Source organism: Zootoca vivipara, chromosome 7 (assembly GCF_963506605.1).
Source record: "Zootoca vivipara chromosome 7, rZooViv1.1, whole genome shotgun sequence".
Classification (NCBI taxonomy): Eukaryota; Metazoa; Chordata; class Lepidosauria; order Squamata; family Lacertidae; genus Zootoca; species Zootoca vivipara.
In genome coordinates, this window is record NC_083282.1 from 26,491,389 (window position 1) to 26,515,706 (window position 24,318).

The 24,318-nt window shown below is 41.8% G+C and overlaps 1 protein-coding gene across 1 annotated transcript in view; it reads left to right on the plus strand.

Annotated features, from left to right (window-relative positions):
* COL24A1 (collagen type XXIV alpha 1 chain) overlaps positions 1-24,066 on the plus strand; it is a 161,600-nt gene extending 137,534 nt beyond the window's left edge. Inside the window, exons 47-60 of the mRNA XM_035123684.2 lie at positions 914-1,021; positions 2,336-2,443; positions 4,821-4,928; positions 5,018-5,071; positions 5,396-5,458; positions 6,468-6,521; positions 7,024-7,059; positions 11,467-11,502; positions 11,595-11,621; positions 14,515-14,580; positions 16,104-16,272; positions 16,775-16,884; positions 18,581-18,796; positions 21,007-24,066. Coding sequence (XP_034979575.2) covers positions 914-1,021; positions 2,336-2,443; positions 4,821-4,928; positions 5,018-5,071; positions 5,396-5,458; positions 6,468-6,521; positions 7,024-7,059; positions 11,467-11,502; positions 11,595-11,621; positions 14,515-14,580; positions 16,104-16,272; positions 16,775-16,884; positions 18,581-18,796; positions 21,007-21,153 — 1,302 coding nt within the window. The 3' untranslated portion in view covers positions 21,154-24,066. The remainder of the gene's footprint in view (positions 1-913; positions 1,022-2,335; positions 2,444-4,820; positions 4,929-5,017; positions 5,072-5,395; positions 5,459-6,467; positions 6,522-7,023; positions 7,060-11,466; positions 11,503-11,594; positions 11,622-14,514; positions 14,581-16,103; positions 16,273-16,774; positions 16,885-18,580; positions 18,797-21,006) is intronic.
* Positions 24,067-24,318: the final 252 nt, after the last annotated feature.

Sequence of the window (24,318 nt, forward strand, 5' to 3'; positions counted from 1 at the left end):
CTCTGTAAGAACCAGTCACAGAGTTTGGAGTGCGTTACTCGTGAGGAGGCAACACAGTGCCCTTACAGCATGTTTACTTAATGGGGATTCCTGCCTAGTTAGTTTGTTTGGGATTGCGGTCTAATAAAGCCACACTTCATAAAGTCTCTGCTGTAGTCCTAGGCATGCCTACAAAGGGCTGGTCGCTTTTTTCCCTGCCTGCCCCTGCATTTCTTCCTGTGAAAGCCCACTCTTTATCACTGAATCGGAACAAATGGCAGTTAGGGTTTTCCCAATTTGCTGTTTGCTCTGATTCAGTGGTAAAGTGCAGGGAAAGCACTAGGGCCAAAAAAAAGTAGCATGCTTGGACACGGTGCTTTAAAGCATGAACCTGTTCCTAGATACAAAAGGAAGCCCTAAGATTTCAATGGTAATTTGTAATGAAACCCACAAGTGGGACGGGGGTGGGTGGGATCTCCCTGGCACATTTTCATGTATTCCCCCCCCCCCTGGGAAAGTCCTCTAATATAGATCTTTCCTCTTTTCTGATTTTTTCCATAGTTGCATGGTTGTGTACAACATGTTTGTTCTTCTGCTGTAGAAGCTGAATGGCCTGGATGGAAAGAGTGGTTGTAGTTGATGTTGCAAGGTGTTGCACTTTAGCAGTCCTACTGATTAAAAAAAAAAGGCATTAGCCAGTATTATTTCCTTAAAACAAAAGAAGGAAAATCCAGAATATAAAGTGTCTCCATCCATTCCAGAGAGGAAGCATATCTAAAAACAAATTAAAGTTGTCTGCTCTCAAACTTAAGTAACTTTCTCGAGGTATATAACTGTACTTTTTAAAAAATTGTGTAAAATCATGTTTAGCATAGCTTAGTTGCAAATAGTGTGCTGTTCAGGGCTGTCCTAATACATCTCAAATTTATTTCAGGGTATATCCGGTCCTTTGGGTCAGAAGGGTGTACAAGGCTATCCTGGACCAGAGGGCATTCCTGGGAATCCTGGAAAGGCTGGCTTACCTGGACAACAGGGCCTTCCTGTGAGTAGTACTTGCATGGTTGTTTTCCACATGAAAAAGTCTTTAAATATTCTCAGTGCATCATAAACACCTGTAAGCAAGAACCATATGGAAGAAGAGAATTCCATAATTTCCTCCTGTTTGAGAAGTAGCTACATCATTTGTTTGCCAGTATGGTTCTTGTTCCGTGCCGTTGTGGTGTAGGCCCAACTAAGCAGAAGTATCTCACATACTGCAATGTGAACATATTGATCAGATTTGGCCACCTTTCTGCACAACCTTAGTGCCTTTTTTTTTCTGCAATAGAAAATCAGTTCCAGGGGCCCCAATCTGTTTTAGAGCGGTAAGGTGCAAAAGACACAGAGCTTCTGTAGCTTCACAACACCTGGATAGCTCAGCTGGTTAGAGCATGGTGCTGATAATGTCAAGGCTGCAGGTTTAATCCCCGTACGGGACAGCTGCATATTCCTGCATATTTGCAACCCACCTTTCATCAACACAGATACCAGGGTGGGATACACCTGTTGAAACAACACTTTCTATGGCTGCAGTAACCCTGACCAGTTTTACACCTGATCACCCTAGTCTGCTTTGATCTAGGGCCTTATTTCCCTAAGTCATTAGGGGGTGGCGAAATTAGTGCTTATTTATGAAATGTTAAAAGTTAACTTCTACGTAACAATGTTTTTCAATAGATAGCATGTCCTCATTTTAAATAGTGTTGTTAATATCACCATCATTTAATCACATTTCTGAGCACAATTCAAAGTGTTGGTGCTGACCCTTAAAGTCCTAAACGGCCTCGGCCCAGTATAGCTGAAGGAGTACCTCCAGCCTTCTGGCGGTTCCCTCACTGCAAGAAGTGAGGTTGCAGGGAACCAGGCAGAGGGCCTTCTCGGTAGTGGCGCCTGCCCTGTGGAACGCCCTCCCATCAGATGTCAAGGAAATAAACAACTCTCTGACTTATAGAAAACATCTGAAGGCAGCTCTGTTTAGGGAAGTTTTTAATGTTTGATGTTTTATTATGTTTTTAATAATCTGTTGGGAGCTGCCCAGAGTGGCTGGAGAAACCCAGCTAGATGGGTGGGGTAATTAATAATAATAATAATAATAATAATAATAATAATAATAATAGAATACCATAATTATTTAGATAACAATTTATAGGTGCCATCATTGTACTGATGTTGTGTAAGAGTGTGCATGCAGGTAGATGTACGATGTTGTGTGTAATGAGCATGGCTACTTTGAAGAAACAAAAGCATGTATTTGGCATATTGCTCAAAACAAATGGAGCCAGTGGTTGATGTGACTATGTATAACTTGCTTGTCAAGGGTAACAGAGGAAGCGTGGGACTAGCTGGACTGGCAGGATATCCTGGAACTCAGGGACCAAAGGGGTTACCAGGTATGCCAGGAAACACTGGACCACCAGGACTAAAGGTACTTCGAATGGGGAGCTTCTCAAGCCGGCTGGCACTGTGTTTGAAATCCTTCTGCCCGCTCATTCGGAAGTAATATCAAAGGCAGAATTGCAGCTTGTACCAAAGCTTATGCACCTGGTAATGTGGAAGTACACTCCTTCCCTCTCTGAAAATGAATGTATGTAAGCATGCCGTAAAACAAAAGGGTTTTTTCTTATAGGGCTCCCCATTTATTTATTTATTTATTTATTTATTTATTTATTTATAGGCTCTTTACAAACTTTCGCAGTTCACACTAGCATTTTATAGGATCACAAGGGAGACCCGTGAAATTTGAAAGCCCTAATTAGTCTAGGAGTGGTACAGACATTTCTTCAGCCCCAGTGCAAATTGTGCTATCTCTCTGAATTTACTTCAGGAGCAAGACAAGGCTTTTTGAAAGGGTAAAAAGAGAGAGAGAGAGAGAGAGAGAGAGAGAGAGAGAGAGAGAGAGAGAGAGAGAGAGAGAGAGAGAGCGCATTTAATTTCCCAGCGGTTTGGAAAGAAAGATAGGCACAGCCTACTCTCTGTACCAAAAGGAAGGCCAATTAGTTTGTACTAATTGCCTTAAAAGAGACTGCTTTCTGTTTTCATGATAAGTGAATCAAACTTAAAGCGAACTGCTGGGGAGGGGAGGGGGTAATTGTAACTGTCGTTATAATTGCATTTGTTAATACAGTACCGTGGAGGAATGTAGGGTTGTCACTTTATTGGTTGCTATATTGCCAGCTGGGAGCACATTAAAACAGCAGAGTAACCCTAACTCCCTGCTTGGGGAAATCAATGCAACTTTGGATCTTTTGGACTCAATTGCACCACTGCTCCTCCCCACCCTGAAATGCCCCATATCAGGGTTCTTTGCTGGCTTCCATCAGTGGCAGAAGACCCAACAGTGTTTGTTTCCCATCTGGCTGGCACAATAAGGGTCTCTGCAGCAGTGAAACCCACCCAGCTCCCCAGGCTGAAGGTGTGCCGATTCCACCATATCCCAACCCCCCTCTAGCAGTAAAGATCCGGGGGGGGGGTGGTTGGTGGTTGGTGGGAAGGAATATTCTTACTCAGTTTACATGCCTGGTGGAGTGGGTATTAGGGTGTTCTTCTGCCAGGTTTGAAAGGTGTTCTTCTGCCAGGTTTATTTTATTTCAGCAGCATTAGCTTTCCTTCTATGAACACTAGGGTGATGGCTTTTTTACAACCTCATTTCCCTGTATCATAATTTAATGAGCTTTCATTGAAGATTAGATAAAATCTTACTTTCAAAGAGATTTGATTAAAAAATCTCTCATGCACAAAATGATTTTTAAAAAAAATATTTATCAGTTTTTTGACCATTTTTGAAGTCACTGTAAGCATATATAAAACTGAACCCACAGGGCACTCTCAAGCAGGTCGCGTGCCCTGGCGCTTAGGGGCGGAGATCACTCCGGCGCCCTCGTCCTCGCAGGGCACAGCATGGCTTCCGCGCAGCGGCCTGCCTACCGGCCCGGCGCCCTGACGCCCCGCACCACCAGGACTCTACCTAGAGCCGGCCCTGTGAACCCAAGCTTTAGAGTCACATATATACAACATTATATAGGGTCATCAAACACACAAGGAAGCTTTTTTTAGCTGCAGTAACAGTATAGATGCCGCTAGAGGACGAAGTTTTGCTACCTCTCCTGTAGGTTCTTTTCCCTGCATGCCCGGCAGGGTCTGCTGGCTGAGTTTTGAGGTCCCAAAAAGGGGCTTTTACATCACGCAGGTGTGACATTTGTATACCCTATGTTGCTAAAAACACTCCCCATTGTGGAATGTGGTGTTGTGTCCAAATTAGATATGAAATATATATAGAATTGTTAATACAATTTTATGAAATGGTAAAATGGCATGCAAAAAAATTAAAAATGGTTTGTGCGTGACCTTTTAAAATATTTTAATGGAATATACCTCATCTTAGTCATGAATAGGCAAAAGTTCATCCATTTGTGCTACAGGAAATAATTTTTGAGGAAAAAAATGAAAAAGTCATCACCCTAATGAACACGCAATGCAAGAAGTCTCACCATTCAGTCCAAATTAGCTGATATTTTTTTGCTTTCCCCCCCCCCTTCAAAATTCAACAGAAAACAAGGGCCAAAATTAATGACATAACACAAACAACAACAGATGTCTACCACCATTACCAAGATCAGGCTATGTCTTATTCAGATCCTAAGCACAGTTTTTGAAAGAATCCCTTAATCGCTGAACCTCAGAATCAGGGTGAATTCTGCATCAGCAATCATTATCTATGATTTCTTCATGAAGAAATTCCGAGGCACCATATGCTTCTCCTGTATAAGACTAATAATGAATGGGTGCTTTCCGTCTTATTTCAGGGTGAACAAGGGCTTCGGGGTCATCTAGGAAAGCAAGGTAAAAGAGGTCATCCTGGGACCCAAGGCGATCAAGGCCCCCCGGGAGATCCTGGCCTCAAGGGGCATGCTGTATGTACCGCCTGTTGTTTGTAAAACAGTTCTTAGTACCATTCGGGTGCAATTTCATATATTAATCTTCCTATCTGCTAATATTCCAGGGGCAACCTGGAGATCATGGTTTGATGGGATTTCAGGGATTCCCCGGTCCAAAGGTATGTGCTCACTTTGAGCCCAGTCCCAAAGCTAAGCCTCTTTACATCCCATTAAATGGGAAATAGTTAAACATGCCCTTAACCCTCCCATTGGAGCGAATGGACCTAACATGTTCATCTTAAACTTTGTGTGGCTGGGTCATGTCCTTTTTTAAAGCTGAACTGTAAGACATCTGTCGTGCATGAAAGATCTTCAGCGAGCACTTCATAATTTCCCCGAGAGCAAAGGAAATAATATTTCACTTTGTGAAATAACTACAGTAATTTGACTGAAAATAGTGTATCAGATGTACTATGACTAAGCTTTTTCTTTTCATTTTTTAGGGTCCTGAAGGTGACCTTGGTTTAATTGGGATTTTGGGACCTAAAGGCCCAGTAGGACAAATAGTAAGTGATTCTGTCTATTAATAAACTTACTGTTCGCTGTACAATCTTAACTGACATCTCTGCAGTTCCCATGGGTTTGTAGTGAAAACTCAGACCACTTTCCTCCTATGCCAGCAGATAAGTAGGAACAGCTGAATTCGTGGACAGGTGACCCAGAGCAGAATTTGTGAAAGTTGTACTTACACCTTGGTTGACCCTGGTTGAGGCAGGGTCAGGTGACCTGCTTCTGACTGAAAATTTGGGGGTTACCCAAGGGAGGGTAGCACATTGCCAGTTATTTACTTTAATTCTAATCACCATGGAGGCAAAATTTGCTTTTCTTCAAGATTTAATGAATTAATCAGCACCATTGAAGCATTAACCCGGGCACCCCCAAACTCGGCCCTCCAGATGTTTTGGGACTACAACTCCCATCATCCCTAGCCAACAGGACCAGTGGTCAGGGATGATGGGAATAGTAATCCCAAAATATCTGGAGGGCCGAGTTTGGGGGTGCCTGCTTTAACCATAGATTAATAGTAATCCTGCTCCCACACACAATCCCCAGCAATTAACTAGCCAGAACATTTCAGAACTTGCCAAATGGATCGCTGTGCAAGTTGCACAAGCATACCAGTTAAGGATCGCTTTCTCTCATTACTTATTACAAGTAATGGTTTTTTTTGTTTGTTAAGCTGAAAATTACATCACATATAGATAGGGCTCTTAGAAAACAGCAGAGGTCAAGTTCTTTTCACTTTTCAGGTGTTCATAAATGCATGCTCAGAAATACAATAGATTTGGTGTGCAAATGAAAGGGATGCAAACTTATCTTGTCTATTTGCCCTTCTTATATCCAGAAACAGAATTGGCCTTCTTTGAATATGAATTTCATCTCATATCATTTCACTATTGTTTAATTTTCACCAGGCATGGAATTGTATGTTCTTTAAATAGTCAAATGTCACACAGCACGGTATTGTCGTTCATTATTTATTGCTCTAAAAATTTATTTGCATTTTGTTTTTAGGGAAACATTGGCCCTGTTGGTAATGAAGGCATCATAGGTCCAGCAGGCAAACCTGTAAGTGCTTGGTCTTTCCCAGCATTGCTTTTCATCGCATGAAGGTTTCCACACTTTGAACAGCAAATGGATGAGAATTCTTTTGCATTGTAACATGCATGCAAGATAAAAGACTTGTTTTGTAGAGAAGAACATGAGAGCACTGATTTCCCTTCATAATCCAACCTTTGCCAACCTGGTGTTCTCTGGACATCCATCAGCCCCAGCCTAAATGGGCAATAACAAGGGATGATGGGAGTTGTAGTCCAAAACATCTGGAGGGCGCACCAGGTTGGCAAAGGCTGCTATAATCCGTAAGTATTTCTCCTTAGTTCGTTCAGGTGGTATTGAGCCATTCCAATATAGCTGCACAAATGTCATGCATAAGTGAAGTAAACTTAGATATCCTTCTGTTCTGTAGAAATGAATGGTAAAACACATTGAAATAAATGGGTTTCTGGAGTGACTATAATTCACTGTATTTGGGGGGGTTTAAGATGACATGTATTTCTTTTAATTTCAGGGACCCAGGGGTGAAAAGGGATCCAGAGGCGAAATGGTACGTGAAAATAAAGTTTGTAATGTTAAAAACAGAGTTGTTTGGGGTGATTTCTGCTCCACCCACATCCTGCAAACATATCAAGTTGGGGAGAGGGATCATAATTTCCTTACTAATTCCTTGTTTTTAAAAAGTTGTAGGCTGTGTTTATCTGCATCTTTCCAGCTGCTCAGATGAAAGAAATTTATGCACTTACATTGAGTCAGGTCTCTAGCCTGTCTGGTTCAGTATTCTCCACACTGATTGGCCACAGCTTTCTAGCGTTTTAGGCAGGGCTCTCACCTGGATGCCAGGAATTGAACCTGGGAGTTTTTGCATGCAAAGGATATACCGTACTCTACCACTCACCTACAGTACAGTGCTTCCTGCAACATCATGATTACATAGCTTGTGGGGACAGAAGTCCTAGTGGTAGATAGATGTCCCTCTGCGTAGCCAGGAATTGTAGAATGTCACCAGGAACGTTAGTTATGCTTGCAGCTGCTGTGTAGTAATATGGGCTTTTTTGTTGAGAGCGTCTTTATGTGACGCTTGTTAATACATTCACAGAATAGTAGCCAAGTCCAGCAGCACTCAGACTAATCCTGAACTCTGATGTCAATGCAGTGACTGGAGTGAAGATCAGGACCAGCCCAACTTTAAAAACAACCCGTGAAATTCAAGATTTGTTCAGGGGTCTTGAGACACTTATCTCAGATCATAGCATAGATGACTGGAACAGCAAAAATTTCTTGGGCCAACCCACAATAAGTGACCTTTATTGAGATTGATTTTAGTACTAAGGGATGGAGCAACGTAGGCCAGAGAGTACAGACTTTTTCCTTTCTCAGAAATGTCATCTTTAACGTCAAATCCTTGCAGCTCCATCTTACTTGAGAGCAAAGCAATTATCAGAGACCTTTTGAAACTATGGTACATCCCAGTGTCTTTCCCATATAAGAACCCACAGTAGTCTGGTCCTAATAACTTTCAAGTTCGTGGCAAACCTTCAAAACAATCACTGGTTTCTGTGATCATTATTGTTTGCGTTTTCGGCAGCAGACATGTTCCATGCATGGTTACCAGAAGTAAATTCTTCCGTGTTCTTTATATTTTTATGGATGTTCAGTGTCCGAAGATGCTCCTACTTTTCCTCTTCTTTTTTGCTTGATAGTCTACTTTGCTGTCACATAAACACGTCTCATTGTTAATGGATCTTTCCAGGGCGTTTCAGTGGAAAATAGGCGTCTCTGTATCATTTAAGTACTCTTTTTGCCTTTGAAATTGTGCACCGCTGGCAATTAGCAATTTCCTTCCATCACGAATTCATTGCGTGAGCCACTTGTCAGAAAAGGGGGACGCGACTGTTGGCAGCACAAAGCAATTAACTTTGCCTTTACAGCCAGGAGGAAAAGTTCTATTTCCATGTATTTTCACAGACATCAAATTATTTTCGTTCAGCTCTGTACTGAGTCTGAACACATTCCTTTGAAGCAAAGAAAACTGTTGGCATCCTTCCTAGATGCCCGATTGCTTTTAACACGGGATGGTATTAGGATTTCTGAGCAGAGCAATTAAAAACAATAAATAAGAAAGGGGTAGCCTTTTTCTATGAATAAACAAGAAGTCAAAAGTATACTGTGTTTCCTGGAAACAATATTTTTTGTCAGTTCAGTACTGACAAGGAGAGTGTACAGCAAAAAATATGCAGTGCAGAAACAGCATGATTATGCTTCTCTGAGTTTCAGGATTATAGTCTTCTGCTCACATTGGGGGGCGGGGGGAAACCAAGGACATCAATAGTCAGAAAATGGTAACTGAGTCTGAAAAGGCTGGATACAAGGACGAGGGAAACAAACTATAATGGAGGTCCCAAGAGTTCTATAAGAGGTATAATATATCTCAAACCTCTCTCTCTCCTTTTCAGTATTAGAAAGTCAGGCTGAATAGACAATACACATTTAAGACATACCTTTGACTTCCTTCAAAGAATCTTGGGAACTATAGTTAACACCCTTGCAGAGCTACAGTTCCCAGCACCCCTAACAAGCTACAATTCCCATGATTCTTTGTGGGAAAGCCATGTTCTTCAAAATTATGGTGCATACTCAGCATCACATAGCTATCCTGTTCTGGTCCTGTGGAAGAGCCTGCAAAGCAAAGCTAGGGCAAAGTTATTCTTCTCTTGAGTTCAATGGCAGAGGAAAGGCCCTATTACTGCCACCTACCTACTGACCTGTAGTGTCGTGGTTTTATTATTTTAATTTTATTAAATATTTAATGTGGTTTTTGTTTTATGGTTTGTATCTATGTCTGGAGAGCACAGAGACTACAGCCAACTGTCATGCTGCATCCTGGGTGGTCCTACCCGATAATAGGGTTGGACAGACCAGAAATGAGACCGCAGAGTGACACTGAGGCTTCTGAAGCCTTGCGATGCTTATACAGACAATCATTTTTTAGTTTCTGCAGTGTAAACAGGGAGGCAGAGCAGATAAGGGAAACTGGCGTAGCAGAGAAGGCGATACATACACAGAGGAAATAAGGCTGACAGAGGAGGAGGAGAAAAGGGGGAAACTCAAGGGGGAAGATCAAAGAATTGTAGAATTGGAAGGGATCCCAAGAGTCATCCAGTTCAACCCCCTGCTATGCAAAAATTTCAGCTAAAGTATCTAATGGTCTTAGTATGGACCACAAGTTTAACATTAGAGCGTGGTGCTGATGACGCCAAGGTTGCAGGTTTGGGACAGGTATGGAACAGCTGCATATTTCTGCATTCCAGGAGATTGAATTAGATGATTCTCGGGGTCCCTTGTTGTTGTTGTTGTTGTTTAGTCGTTTAGTCGTGTCCGACTCTTCGTGACCCCATGGACCAGAGCACGCCAGGCACTCCTGTCTTGCACTGCCTCCCGCAGTTTGGTCAAACTCATGTTCGTAGCTTCGAGAACACTGTCCAACCATCTCATCCTCTGTCGTCCCCTTCTCCTAGTGCCCTCAATCTTTCCCAACATCAGGGTCTTTTCCAAGGATTCTTCTCTTCTCATGAGGTGGCCAAAGTATTGGAGCCTCAGCTTCACGATCTGTCCTTCCAATGAGCACTCAGGGCTGATTTCCTTAAGAATGGATAGGTTTGATCTTCTTGCAGTCCATGGGACTCTCAAGAGTCTCCTCCAGCACCATAATTCAAAAGCATCAATTCTTCGGCGATCAGCCTTCTTTATGGTCCAGCTCTCACTTCCATACATCACTACTGGGAAAACCATAGCTTTAACTATACGGACCTTTGTCGGCAAGGTGATGTCTCTGCTTTTTAAGATGCTGTCTAGGTTTGTCATTGCTTTTCTACCAAGAAGCAGGCGTCTTTTAATTTCGTGACTGCTGTCACCATCTGCAGTGATCAAGGAGCCCAAGAAAGTAACTCTACAATTCTATGGTTTTATGAGCCAACAGTATGATACAGCAGCAAAAACAAAAACAAAACAAAACTAATGCCATTCCAGGCTCCACCAACAGACATATAGCGTCATAGTCCTGCTCTATTCTGTGTTGGTCTGACCACACTTGGAATACTCTGCCCCATTCTGGGCACCACAGTCTAAGAAGGACATTGACAAGCTGGAATTTGTGCAGAGGAGGGTGACCAAGATGATCAAGGGTCTGGAAACCAAGCCTTATGAGGAATGGTTGAAGGAATTGGGAATGTTTAGCTTGGAAAACAGGAGAGTGAGATGACATATGGCAGCCATCTTCCAATATCTGTCTCTGGGTAGATGGAGCAAGCTGGTTTTCTCCTGCACTGGAGGCTAGGACCCGAACCAATGGATTCAACCCATCCCGTGGTACAGCATGTAGACATTATATGGGGAGGTGCTGCTTCTCTATATGACATGCTTATTTAATTTTCTGAAAAACACAGTGTACATTATACATGACTAATAAATTAATAATACAAATTTTAATAAATGATTTTTTTTTTACTAACAGGCTGGCTGGTCGAAAAACACACAGAATTGCTTGCTCGTGACATGCTTTAAATCCTTTATTAAAGCATTTTTAAATGCTAAATGCACCCACAGTATTCACAGGGGGGAGGACTGGATAAACAGAGAACTTCAGTAATTGAGTCGTATTGGGCTGACACCTTCGACAGAAAGCTTACTCAGTACACAGACTTGCTTTAAAAAGTATACAGCAACTCAGACAAATGGTCTACAGTGCACTAAGAAATCTTTGTGTAGGTCATAGCTGGTAGAGAATAGCCTTTGTCGTCCTGGTCCATTTTACAGCTAGTTTAATATATGCATTTAAACATACCAGTCTTCTTTGTAAACTGCATTTCATTCCAAGGTGGTATATAGAGATTTTTTTTACTTTTTTTTTTAAAGAAAAACTATATTTCATGCATTTTTATCATCTCTTTTTACTCAGGGACCTCAAGGACCACGAGGCCATCCAGGTCTACCTGTAAGTGAATAATGCATTATTTTAAAGTTTGCATAACTGCATAATTGTACAAACCACTCTTATATGGTGTTTCCCTCTCTCCTACCTTTTAGGGTCCACCGGGGCCACCTGGTCCAAGAGTAAGTTGGATATGTTTTCTATGATGGTTTCAGCATTGAATAGTAAAAGAGTTGGGGCACTATCCTCTAGAACTTCTGTAGTCACTATTAAGAAGGGGTAGTGGTATTAGTTTGTTGTTGTTGTTGTTGTTGTTGTAAGATTTATATACCGTCCTTCATTAAAAGATCTCAGGGTGGTTGACAAGATAATAATAATAATAATAATAATAATAATAATAATAATAATAATTAATAATAATAATAATAATAATTTATTTATACCCCGCCCATCTGGCTGGGTTTCCCCAGCCACTCTGGGCGGCTTCCAACAGAAAAATGAAATAAAACAATTAAACATTAATAATAATAATAATAATAATAATAATAATATATTATTATTATTATTATTATTATTATTATTATTTATACCCCGCCCATGTGGCCGGATTCCCCCAGCCACTCTGGGCGGCTTCCAACAAAATATTAAAATACAGAAATCCATCAAACATTAAAAGCCTCCCTAAACAGGGCTGCCTTCAGATGCCTTCTAAAGGTCTGGTAGTTGTTTTTCTCTTTGACATCTGATGGGAGGGTGTTCCACAGGGCAGGCGCTACCACCGAGAAGGCCCTCTGCCTGGTTCCCTGCAACTTGGCTTCTCACAATGAGGGAACCGTTAGAAGGCCCTCGGTACTGGACCTCAGTGTCCGGGCAGAACGATGGGGGTGGAGACGCTCATAGATAAAAATATAGATAAAACACAAATAAATAATTTTTTTAACCCCCCCCCCACACAAATACATTTAAAAGGCTGTAGAACATGAATCAGCCAAAGGCCTGGTACTGAAGATGCCAGACGAACTCTCCCTGGGGAGAGGAGTGTATTTCATGTTCTCGTTTTTGTATTTTTATGTTGCAAACCGACCTGTGATCTTCGGATGAAGGGCGGTATACAAATTTAATAAATAATAAGAACAATGAATGGGAAGTGGACAAGAGTACTCTTGCCCAGCCACCACCCCTTTCAATGAAGCATGCCTAGGAGGAGATTCTGGAGGACTCTCCCCACTGAGCAGGGGCAATGCAGTGTAGTGGGACGCGGGTGGCGCTGTGGTCTAAACCACTGAGCCTCTTGGGCAAGGGTAGACAACCTAAGGCCCATGGGCCACAAGCGGCCCACGGGGGTTGTTTAACTGGCCCATGAGCTGCCCCCGAACTGAGCCGTCCGCTCGGTGGGTCCCCGCACACTGCACTAAAGCAGCATGGTGTGGGGATTCGCTTTTGCGGCTCCGGAAATCGCGTCTGCGCAGATGCTGGAAATTGTGGGTGCGCGCACTCACACGCACACGCAATCCAGCCACGGGGGGATCTCCGCTGGAGTGAACCACCCAGGCCAGGTAAACCTTGCCGGCCCCTGCTCTTGGGCTTGCCAGTCAGAAGGTTGGTGATTTGAATCCCCGCGACAGAGTGAGCTCCTGTTGCTCTGCCCTAGCTCCTGCCAACCTAGCAGTTCGAAAGCATGTGAGTGTGAGTAGATCAGGGGTCAGCAAGGTTTATCTTGCCTGGGATGGATCGGTCCCACAGAGATCCCTCTGTGGGCCAGATCACGCGCCCACGATTTTCGGCATCTGCATCTGGGCAGACATTATTCTCGGTGTCTGCGCATGCGCAGTTGCAATTTCTGGCACCACGGAAGCGAGTCCCCATATCATGCGCCGGTTTAGCGCAGCACACGAGCAGGCAGTTCGGGGGCAGCTTGTGGGCCGGTCAAACGACCTCCGCAGGCCGCTTCCAGCCCATGGGCCTTCGGTTGCTGACCCCTGGAGTCCCACTGTGGCGGGAAGGTAAATGGCCTTTCCGTGTGCTCTGGCTTCCGTCAAGGTGTTCCATTGTGCCAGTCATGCTGGCCACATGACCCAGAAAGCTGTCTGTGAATAAACGCCGGCTCCCTCAGCCTGAAAGCGAGATGAGCGCCACAACCCCATAGTCGTCTTTGACTGGACTTAACCACCCAGCGGTCTTTTACCTTTTTACTCCTAGGCATGTTTACTTCCCATGAAAGTGTGCATTAGGATTGCAGCCTTGAGCTGCATCAGGGCATGGAAAGGTTTGCCTTTCACTTGGTTCATGTTCTGTGTATAATGTATATCTTGAGTCTTTGTAAAATATTACACATCATGCTGTTCCTAGGGATCCTTCCTAAAAGGCAGTATCATGCTAATGCATGCTAAGGGTAGATCATGGCTGACTTCAGTCCATTGCATCTACTCCGAGTATTACGGAAGTGTGCCACCCGAAGTATTTCACGCTTTTAAAAAACCCTTCTCCCTTCCTTGCCACATTTTGTTCTTTTTAACCAGTATCCACCAGCCCTCAGTCACAACTTCACCACAAGCCTTAACGTGTGATTTATGGCAGCCCCCTGCATTACAAGGCACAAACTACCTTGAAGCATAGAAATGGCAATTGTAGGAATTGCAAGCAAGCCTGGAAGATTGTAGTAAAATTAGCACACTCTCCTCACTCCCAAAAAAGCCATCTCTTTTTTATAATATTTTTAATTAGTTTTCAATTACAGTCAAATAATAGCCTCATTACAACAATACCAATTTATAATACAATTATTAATACCAATCGTTCAAATACCAAATTATATAATTTAGATAAAGTCCCCCCCCCCACATGCTAGATTTGTTGGTTTGATCATTTTCTTTATTCCTGCGTTCCAAACTCTTTTTAATTTCAATTGCATTCCGGTCATAATAATAATCCCTTTTACAACAACAGCAATATTAATACTCTTTGGCAGTACGTATTTTAATTATGTGGCAGGAGCCTAAAAATGTGCGTAATTAATTTTTGATGTTCTGGTTTGTTTGTTATGCTGCTGATATTAAAATGTTTGATTATATACAGAAGCAGGTTGACATCAGTGCTGCTATTCAAGCCTTGATTGAATCCAATGCTGCATTGCAGATGGAGGTAAAAATATTTGCATGTTTAGCTTCTCACATTATGTATACATGTTATAAAGTCACTTCACTGATAAGCTGTATGTATGTCTTCACAAATATTTAATTTACCACACATTTACAAATATCATACTACTTAGCAGGGGCAGGAATAATGAGGGGAAAACTATTCATATAAACTCTGCAGGGTATAGAGAATAAGTTTTGTAGCTGAGACCTCTGACCTAAATGCTCAGAACGTTGTGCAATAGTGGTCTGCTTAATTGGAAACACATTATATGAATGAAGTATTGTGGTTTTTTGTGAGGCTGCAACTTGAGATAGGTACGCACACAGTGCAAAGCGTATTTTATAAAATGTACTGATGGTTTGTCTTTGGACCTTACCACTCCATCAGAGGTTGTTTCATCGCTGCCGTTCGTGTAATAAATGTGCTTGTGGGGGTCAGTCTTCGTTGTGGGGGGGGGGGCTGAAATGATGTTCTTCTGCAGAGAGTTCCCAATTTGTCAGAAATCAGACCCCCAAGGTTCAGATTTTGGGGAACGCTGTTCTTCCAAACACGTCCACCACCATTACGATCGCTGTGTGGAATAGTTAAATAAATATCTCAACCCCTGAGCCATTTGATGTTTTTGTTTTTTTAAAGGTTTGTTTGTTTGTTTGTTTGTTTTAAAAAAATCCAACCTACTTTAAGGGACAAAGCACCCATCTAACCTTTGAAGAAGTGGTGGTTTCTTTCCCTTCTTCATTTCACAATTCTTATTACCCTCTCTAGGATAGGAATGCAAATCTGCATTATTATTGTTATTATTCTTTTCCTTAAAAGGAAAAGCAGTACAGTGGAACCTCGGTTTATGAACACCTCGGTTTACGAATTTTCGGTTTACGAACACCGTGGACCCACCTGGAACGGATTAATTCACTTTCCATTACTTTCAATGGGAAAGTTCGCTTCAGTTTATGAACGCTTCAGTTTACGAACAGACTTCCAGAACCAATTACACCCATGCTTCGGGTTAAGTATGCTTCAGGTTGAGTACTCCGTGGACCCGTCTGGAACGGATTAATCCACTTTCCATTGCTTTCAATGGGAAAGTTCGCTTCAGTTTATGAACGCTTCAGTTTATGAACATACTTCCAGAACCAATTGTGTTCATAAACCGAGGTACCACTGTATTCCTATTTACTGCAGCAGCAGCATCCAATCTCTTGTTTCCTTCCATGCGCCATTATGTATGGGAAGGATCTCATGCTATTGCCTTAGAACAGTGATTAGCTATTCTGTCTTTCGAAGACAAAAATGTCATTGGGGTATACTTGTTTGGATTGGGGGGGTAGCATGTGTAGATTTTCTGCATATATGAATCACTTTCACTTAAAAAATTAAATTCCCTCTTTATTACTTATCTTTTGTAACTTTCAGTATCTCTCATGAATACGTTGCCAGTTTGCCATTTGGCCATGTCTCAGTACTAAGGCATTTTTTGGTGATGCCATAAAATGTCAACTGTTGGTTTTTTTTCCCCTTGGCAGAGCTACCAAAACACTGAAGTAACATTACTGGATCACAGTGCCGAGATATTCAAAACATTACATTACCTTAGCAATTTACTGCACAGTATTAAGAACCCTCTGGGAACTCGAGATAACCCAGCACGTATCTGCAGGGATTTGCTTAACTGTGAACGTAAGGTGTCTGATGGTAAGTCGCCCCCCATTGTTATTAATTGCTCTGAAATGAATCCTAATCATATCTGTAGCAACCGTACACAATCTACAGTGCAGTTGGTTTTGGGTTCAATTCAGCTATCTGGGCACTTTTGGTACTGTTTCTAGGTTGGAAGGTCACAGCCCCTGCAACATGGCTCTCATATTCCTTGAGTGTTCTCTTGAATCTCCTATTGCTGCTGCAGAATTCAGCTAACATAAACATATCACCAAGAGAAAGGTTACTCTCGCTTCTCTCACAAGATGATTGTACAACCCTTTGGCTGTTGTCACTGTGGAGCCAACTTTAAAAAGGAGATGAAACCTTGTAAAACACTTTGTCACACCTTTTCCCACTTCTGGATTTCTCTGTTGAACATATTTGAGCCTAAACTCGCATCTATTTTTTCCCCTCCCTCCCCATCTTGGAAACTGGAAACATAAGGCTGGAAAATTCTATTTTCTTTTCTAATTTTTCTGCCTTCCCCAATTGATAGGAAAATACTGGATTGATCCGAATATTGGGTGTCCTTCTGATGCCATTGAGGTTTTCTGCAACTTCAGCGCTGGTGGCCAGACATGCTTATCACCTGTCTCTATAACTAAGGTATATTGTTCTCTTCTGAAAGACCCACATTACAGTCTTCTGGATTCTATTTATGCCTTTTTTAATGTAACCTCACTGTATGCACCTAAGAACAGGGAAATACCTTGAGAGTCTTTGTTAGCACTGGATTAGATAGTTTTCTGAAAATCTGTTAACTTCAACTCCACATTAGGGCCAGTGAATATTTGCAATATATGTTGGGAGATTCATTCCCCGTCCCCGTCTGCAGTCATAGGTTTATTGTATATCATATGACTGTATGTGTTTTCATTCCACAGAGTGGATGTGACGTAGACAGGATGTTTGTCTTACTGTGTTCCTAAGTGGGACTGTTGTTCCTTTGTTCATTCTCTTTACTGCCTGTAATGCTAGAGAGAGGGAGCCATAATGAAGAGCTCCGAGTCTGTGTATATGTAAATAAACTAGCTTAGCCAAATGCTGTGCTACTGAGTCTGTCACGCAACTGCGCAAGCCTCTGCGGGTCCCTAAAGTGTGCTGGTGCTTCACATCACCAGCCACTGTGACGTTCAGGCTGAAGAATGCTCGAGAAGCTAGTAGGCACCCTCCTGGACATGCTGACAATATATACATAGGAAGCTGCCGTGCAGAGTCAGACCATTGGTTCTGCTTGCTCAGTATTATTGTCTGCACTGACTGGCAGGCAGCTTTCCAGGGGTTCAGGCAGTATGTCTCCTTCACCCCTATCGAGAGATGCTAGGAACTGAACTTGGGCTCTTCTGCATTCAAGGCAGATGCTGTACGACTGAGCTACAGCCCGTCCCCAAAAGAGGGTGCTTTACACCGGAGAAGGGGCAGGAGAAATGTATGCTTAACCTTCCCCCGTCAGCTACTTTTCTCCATACAGGGTTGCAGGCTCATGTTTGCAAGATAAATCAGGTTCAGAACATTAGCCAAGGTGGAGGGGAGGAAGCTGGTGGGGAGTAACCTTTGCAATCAACAGTGAACTCTTAGGCTAATGTCATATGCAGCTGCAGTGAAATGTTAGTCCGGTCATGAATGTCCAAAAATAAAAAAATAAGTATTTCTGAGTGACTGCCTGATAGTAAGCTCCACTTACTGTCGTCTCCAGCAATCGTAGCATTGAAATGCAAGTGGTTAATTTGAATTCTCAAGACAAAACTCTTTACTTATTGATAAAATGACAGTTATCACGCAGTAATTTTTGTTGTTTGATGTGGCACCGCACCCTGGCTCCCAGAACGTTTGGTGGATTTAATGGAAAATTTGAAAAAACAAGAACAGGAGTGCCTTAAAATGCTGTTACACCCTGGGACATAGACTAATGTAAAAGACCATGTTGTACACAGCTGAAGAAACATTGGAAAACACTAGCAAAGTGTCCTATGGGAGTGACATATGGAAGAGCAGGCATTGCTTCAAAGAATGCCGTCTTCTCCCCCCCCCCATTAACATTATGAACTGTACGCTGTCATTTTCCTACTCATATTTATATCGTGCAAGTAAGGAGGACATATTTCTGCGGAGAGCGGTATGCACGTTTTGTCTAAATAGTTTACATTAGCAGATTAAATGTCAATAGTTTGTTATACCGGTGGAAAGAAATGTTTATGGAGCCTTTGTAAAGGTATGCCTAAATTGCATGGGATCACCGTGCTTTTGTGGCTCTAAAGTGCAATCTGACTTTCCGCACTAACGTGTGTTTTTGTTAAAACAGTTGGAGTTTGGCACCGGAAAAGTGCAGATGAACTTCCTTCATTTGCTGAGTTCAGAAGCAATCCATACCATCACAGTCCACTGTCTAAACACCCCGGTGTGGGGAACCAGTGACCTGCGTGCCCAGAGGCCCTCTGTCAGCTTCAAAGGATGGAATGGCCAAATGTTTGAAGCAAATGCTCCACTTGAACCAAAAGTGCTTCTGGATGAATGCATGGTAAGCCATCTGCTTGCATTGTTAAAATTTGCAGTGGAAGTAGTGTTTGGTTTGAATTAATACAGATGAGAGTTGAAATTCTGGACATTTACTTTACCCACTACTGTTAACATTTAAGATTTTACTTAAGATTTTACAGTGATTCTTATTTCTTAAAGATACTAACACAGAGGCACACCTAGCACTCATGCAAAATCCAAATGTACATCTGTCCAAAAGCTGCAAGCAGCTGTAGTGCTTTCTTTCCCCGTCACTTAGCATCAGACTCCATGTAACCACGGAGTTGTTAGCCTTGGTGTTCTTAATTACTCACTGGGCAGGTTACAACATTCCTATCAAGCTGTATTTAGAAGCCTCTGCTTGGGAGAAAGCAGTAGTGTTTCACAGGATGATAAAGGGGTGTGTGGGCGCCATGATCCCTTCTGCAACAGTGCACAAGTGCCACAAATCCCTCTGTTTTGGGTCTCCAGCTGTTTTGGACTACAATTCCCATCAACCCTGACCACTGGTCCTGCTCGCTAGGGATGATGGGAGTTGTAGTCCAAAAACAGTTGGGCGACTCAAGTTTGGGAAACACTGTCCTAAACGAAAGACAGAACTCAAAAAGTCAGAATGTTTCGGACTATTTGATGAAAACTTGAAGGAGCTCCTTTCCCCTCCCAGTCGCTATTGGATTGCCTCTGGTTTATGAACAAGATGTTGCAATCCAAATACTTCCATGTTTTTTATTTGAGAAAGCCAATAAGTATCCATTTACACATGATCTGGTCTTGTCATCATTTGCTCTCCCTAACCTCAAAGAGCAGAATAAATGTCAGCATGACAAGCCCTTAAAGAACTGGAAGCTGTGCAAAGTAGGTGCTAAAATGCTATCAAATCAGCATTTTCCATTTGGTTAGTTTTCCACTCACAGCTATTAAACATTTTATGTACTATATTTATATCCTACCCTTCCGCCAAACAGCTCAGGTTAGTATACACAAGGACATCCCATAATAGCTCTGTGAGGTGGGATTGAATGATAATATGTTAGTCCAGTGTCAATAAATTTAGTAAGTACAAAGGAATCTGAAAACAGATTTCTGCAGTTCCCCAAACTATCCACTAAAACACACTGGCTCTTTATGAAACTGTGGCGAATGCAGGCTGGAAATATGATATATGATAAAGGTGGTGCTGTGAAGTTACTGAAAAGTGCAGTTTTTCTGTGAGATTCTTTGAAATCTTTAACTCTTTCTGCAAGAAAGAGATTCCTACAGAATCTCACAGGTGCCTATCTGCGGGGATTTCACTTTTCAATGGCTTCCACTGTGCTCACATCTTTGACTGGTTGGGCAAAAACAAAAATATATATATAGCACAAGGCTTTGATTCAAACGTTATCAATCCTGAAGTGTGTACTAAGATGTAGCTCCATGGTGCTGTTTTCACATAACATTAAGAAAGCATAAAACAGGGGTCAGCAAACTTTTTCAGCAGGGGCCTGGTCCACTGTCCCTCAGACCTTGTGGGGGGCCGGACTATATTTTGAAGAAGAAGAAAAATGAACAAGTTCCTATGCCGCACAAATAACCCAGAGATGCATTTTAAATAAAAACACACATTCTACTCATGTAAAAACACGCTGATTCCTGGACCGTCCGCAGGCCAGATTTAGAAAGCGATTGGGCCAGATCTGGCTCCCAGGCCTTAGGTTGCCTACCCATGGCATAAAATAATGTACCAAATCCTGAACACATTAATATACAGTCATACCTCAGTTTAAGTACACCTCGGTTTGAGTATTTTCAGTTTAAGTACTCCGCGGACCTGTCTGGAATGGATTGATCCACTTTCCATTACTTTCATTGGGAAAGTTCGCTTCAGGTTAAGTACGCTTCAGGTTAAGTATGGACTTCCGGAACCAATTACACTCATACCTCGGGTTAAGTACACTTCAGGTTGAGTACTCCGTGGACCCATCTGGAACAGATAATCCACTTTCCATTACTTTCAATGGGAAAGTTCGCTTCAGGTTAAGTACAGACTTCCGGAACCAATTGTGTTTGTAAACCGAGGTACCACTGTACAAGACCAAGTGTAATGAATAAATAATTGTCCTTTGTTATTGCTGCTTTTCTCTCAAAGGCCTAGGAAATACTAAAAAAACAACAGCATAGGGGCTGATTGTTAATGTGTGTTAATTAACACTCTTGTTATATGCATTGCAGATTCAAGATGGCAGCTGGCATAAAACCCAGTTCCTTTTTCACACTCAAGACACCACTCAGCTTCCAGTTGTTCAAGTGCAGAAATTTCCTCATCTCAAACAAGGACAACAGCGCTACATAGAAAGTGGCCCGGTGTGTTTTCTCTAGACTTCTAAATGGAGTGGAGTTTCTCAACATGGAACTGCTGCAAGTAGTGGTTTTAAAAAAACAAAACTGCAGAAGAAATATAAAGAAAAATGTTGGTGCTTTCTAAACGAATCTCAGGAAGAAAAAGACTTCCTCCTAAGAAGGAGATATTGCTCTTAAATAAAGAAGAAGAAGAAGAAGAAGAAGAAGAAGAAGAAGAAGAAGAAGAAGAAGAAGAAGAAGAAGAAGAGAGAGAGAACTTGACAACCTTAATAAAGTATTTAAGTTTCCATTGGTGCTTTTTATATTATTCGCTGGAACTGAAAACACTACATATATCTGGAAATTCTTCAGAAAACCCAGTGTTTTTTAACCTTCGTAACAGCATTGTCCCGGGACACCTTAAGGAAAGATAGAGGCATGCAGGATTAGGAGCAACTCTGGCTAATGCTCCCAAATGTGCAATAGCTTGTATTATAATTGTATGACAATGAGTTATGCCACCGTAAAACAAATCGTTCCCTTAAACACTTAAGTTGTATTACAGTCCTCTGTGGACACAGACATCTTAACAGATGATACACTACCTCTTATGTGTTTCCTGTTTGTGTTGCCTGGTGCTTTCCGTACAACTCAAAAAGTCTTTGTGGCCTTGGTCAAGATTATTTGGGTCCTGTTTTTTTATTACTTTTTTCAGACTGTATGTGCTGGTTGCATTCATTGTAAAATTGTGTCTTTAAAAAAATATTTGGTCACATACTTCATTATGAGTGAAAACATTATTTATGTGAAAACCTTGTTTAAAATGTTTTCTGTCTGTAGACATGGAAATGGTACATGAGGCAGAACAGTATCTGGTGCTTATAAGAAGATCAGGATTTTGTAGTTGTAGGAGGACTAAACACAGTAGTCTTTTAAGAAGTTTTTGGACTGCAGTTAAAGATTTTATCTATCAAGGGCCATCTACAATGATGTATTGTGTAAATATTTTGTAACTTGTTGAAAATGTTAATACAGCATATATTTAAATGGCTGCTATTAAATTATAATAATCTTAATTACTTCAACCTCTGGGGCATTCTATCCCAGTAATATTATACTGTTTCACATATATATTTATTTCAGCCCAAATATTTTGCGGCTCAAGACCGCAATACCTCAAGGAACCGACCCAGACTTTGTGGTCACCATCTGAGGCCCTCCTTTGTGTGCCTCCTCCTCAAGGGGTCTGGAGGGTGGCAACACGAGAATTAGGCCTCCTCTGCAGTGGCTCCCCATCTGTGGAATGTTCACCCCAGGGAAGTTCACCTGGTGCCTTCATTATACACCTTTATGCACCAGGCAAACACGTTCCTTTTTAACCAGCCTTTGGTGATCTGATTTACAGCCCATGCCCTTTAAAAAAATATTTTTTGGGGGGAGATACTTCTTGGGTTGTTGTTTTTATCTTTATTAGGAATTTTGTGGTTTTATATCTTGATTTTATTTTGTGAACCGCCTGAGACCCCCGGGTATAGGGTGGTATATGAATTCTAATCATAATTATAATTGTAATCATAATATATTTTATCCATCAAACTGTCAGAAACAGTCTAGCAACTTACCCTTTAAAAAGTTCATTTTTGTTGTCAACAAGGTTTAATCCAATATTATCTGCAACTCCTTGTATTTGGGGAGGGAAAGTGTTTGTTTTTAAACAGGATCCGTTCCAGTCCTTCCCTCTGGAGCAAACAGAACAAGTCTGTGCCATCTTTTGCTTAATAGTCTTATGCAAGCCTTAAATGTACCAATCTATTTCAACTGTTCCTCGTAGATATTTATTGACTCCTCACCATCTGGTTTTCCTATGCTAGGTGCTTATACTTGTCAATTACCTTCTTTAAAATCTCCTCAACATGACCATTAAAACCTGATGGATGCTTTTTGGACAGGCATTAAATAATTTATGCAGTTCTTCCAGATTACAAGATGCCCTGCCCTGCCCTGCAACTCTTAGATCCTATGAAGACTAAGATTTGACGTCTAGTTTCATGAATCGGAATGGTAAAACTTACTAAGCATATACGGTACCTCGAGTCTGCCCACCAGCAGCAGAAAGCCTTCACTTGGTGTTCTGCAAGCTAGTCAACTCATTAATGTAGCCCTACTCCCATAGCTTCAATTGTAAGATCTGACAAAGGAGATGTAAAGGGTTGGCTACAGAAAAAGTCGTACACATAGGGCTTTGTGGCTTAAATGTTCAGAAGCAAAAAAAAAAACCCCACAGATGTTTAAAACCATTCTTACTTGTTGTGATTTAAGCGGCAAAGATGGAGTTTGGAACCTGGTTCATATTTTTTTATGCATCTGGATCTGAAAATACAGCTACTGCATTTGTTTTTAATGCTTCATCCATTGGTTAGTAGTATCATTATTGCAGATGTTTCTGCTAGGAAGCAAACAAGTAAAGTGTCACTGTTTCACAGATCCACCCAAACCAACACCTCATAAATTTGTCAGTTGCTGTCCAAAAAAGAAAAAAAGGATTGCATTGTAAACAACCCTAACTCTAGGGTCAAGTCTGTTACTTGAGAGTCTCATCAAAGGGATCATTCTAGTGTAAAATGACTTGGAAAATGTAGCTTGCTTATACTGCATTGTAATTTCTATCCGCTGAAGAGTTTAAGGATTTCTACATAAGTGCCTAGTTCTCTGTTTCAACAGATCCTGAAAATTTACTACCATTATATATGTACAGTGGTACCTTGGTTTAATATCAGTCCTGTTTACAAACGATTTGGTTTACGAACGCCGCAAAACTGGAAGTAGTGTCCCGGTTTGTGAACTTTACCTCAGTCTAAGAACAGAATCCAAACAGGGGCCAGATTTTGAAGGCGATTGGGCCGCATCTGGCCCCCAGGCCTTAGTTTGAGGACCCCTGAGTTATGCTGTGCAGGGCCACCCAAGATGGACAGCTCATAGTGGAGACTAAACATGATCCACCTGGAGCAGGAAGTGGCAAGCCACTCCAGTATCCCTGGCAAGAAAACTCAATGGACAAAGACAACAGGCATATAAAAGTTATGACGCTGGAAGATGAGCCCCTCAGGTCGGAAGGCGTCCAGCATGCTACTGAGGAAGAGCAGAAGACAAGTACAAGTAGATTCAGAGCTGATGAAGCGGCTGGGCCAAAGCCGAAAGGTTGCT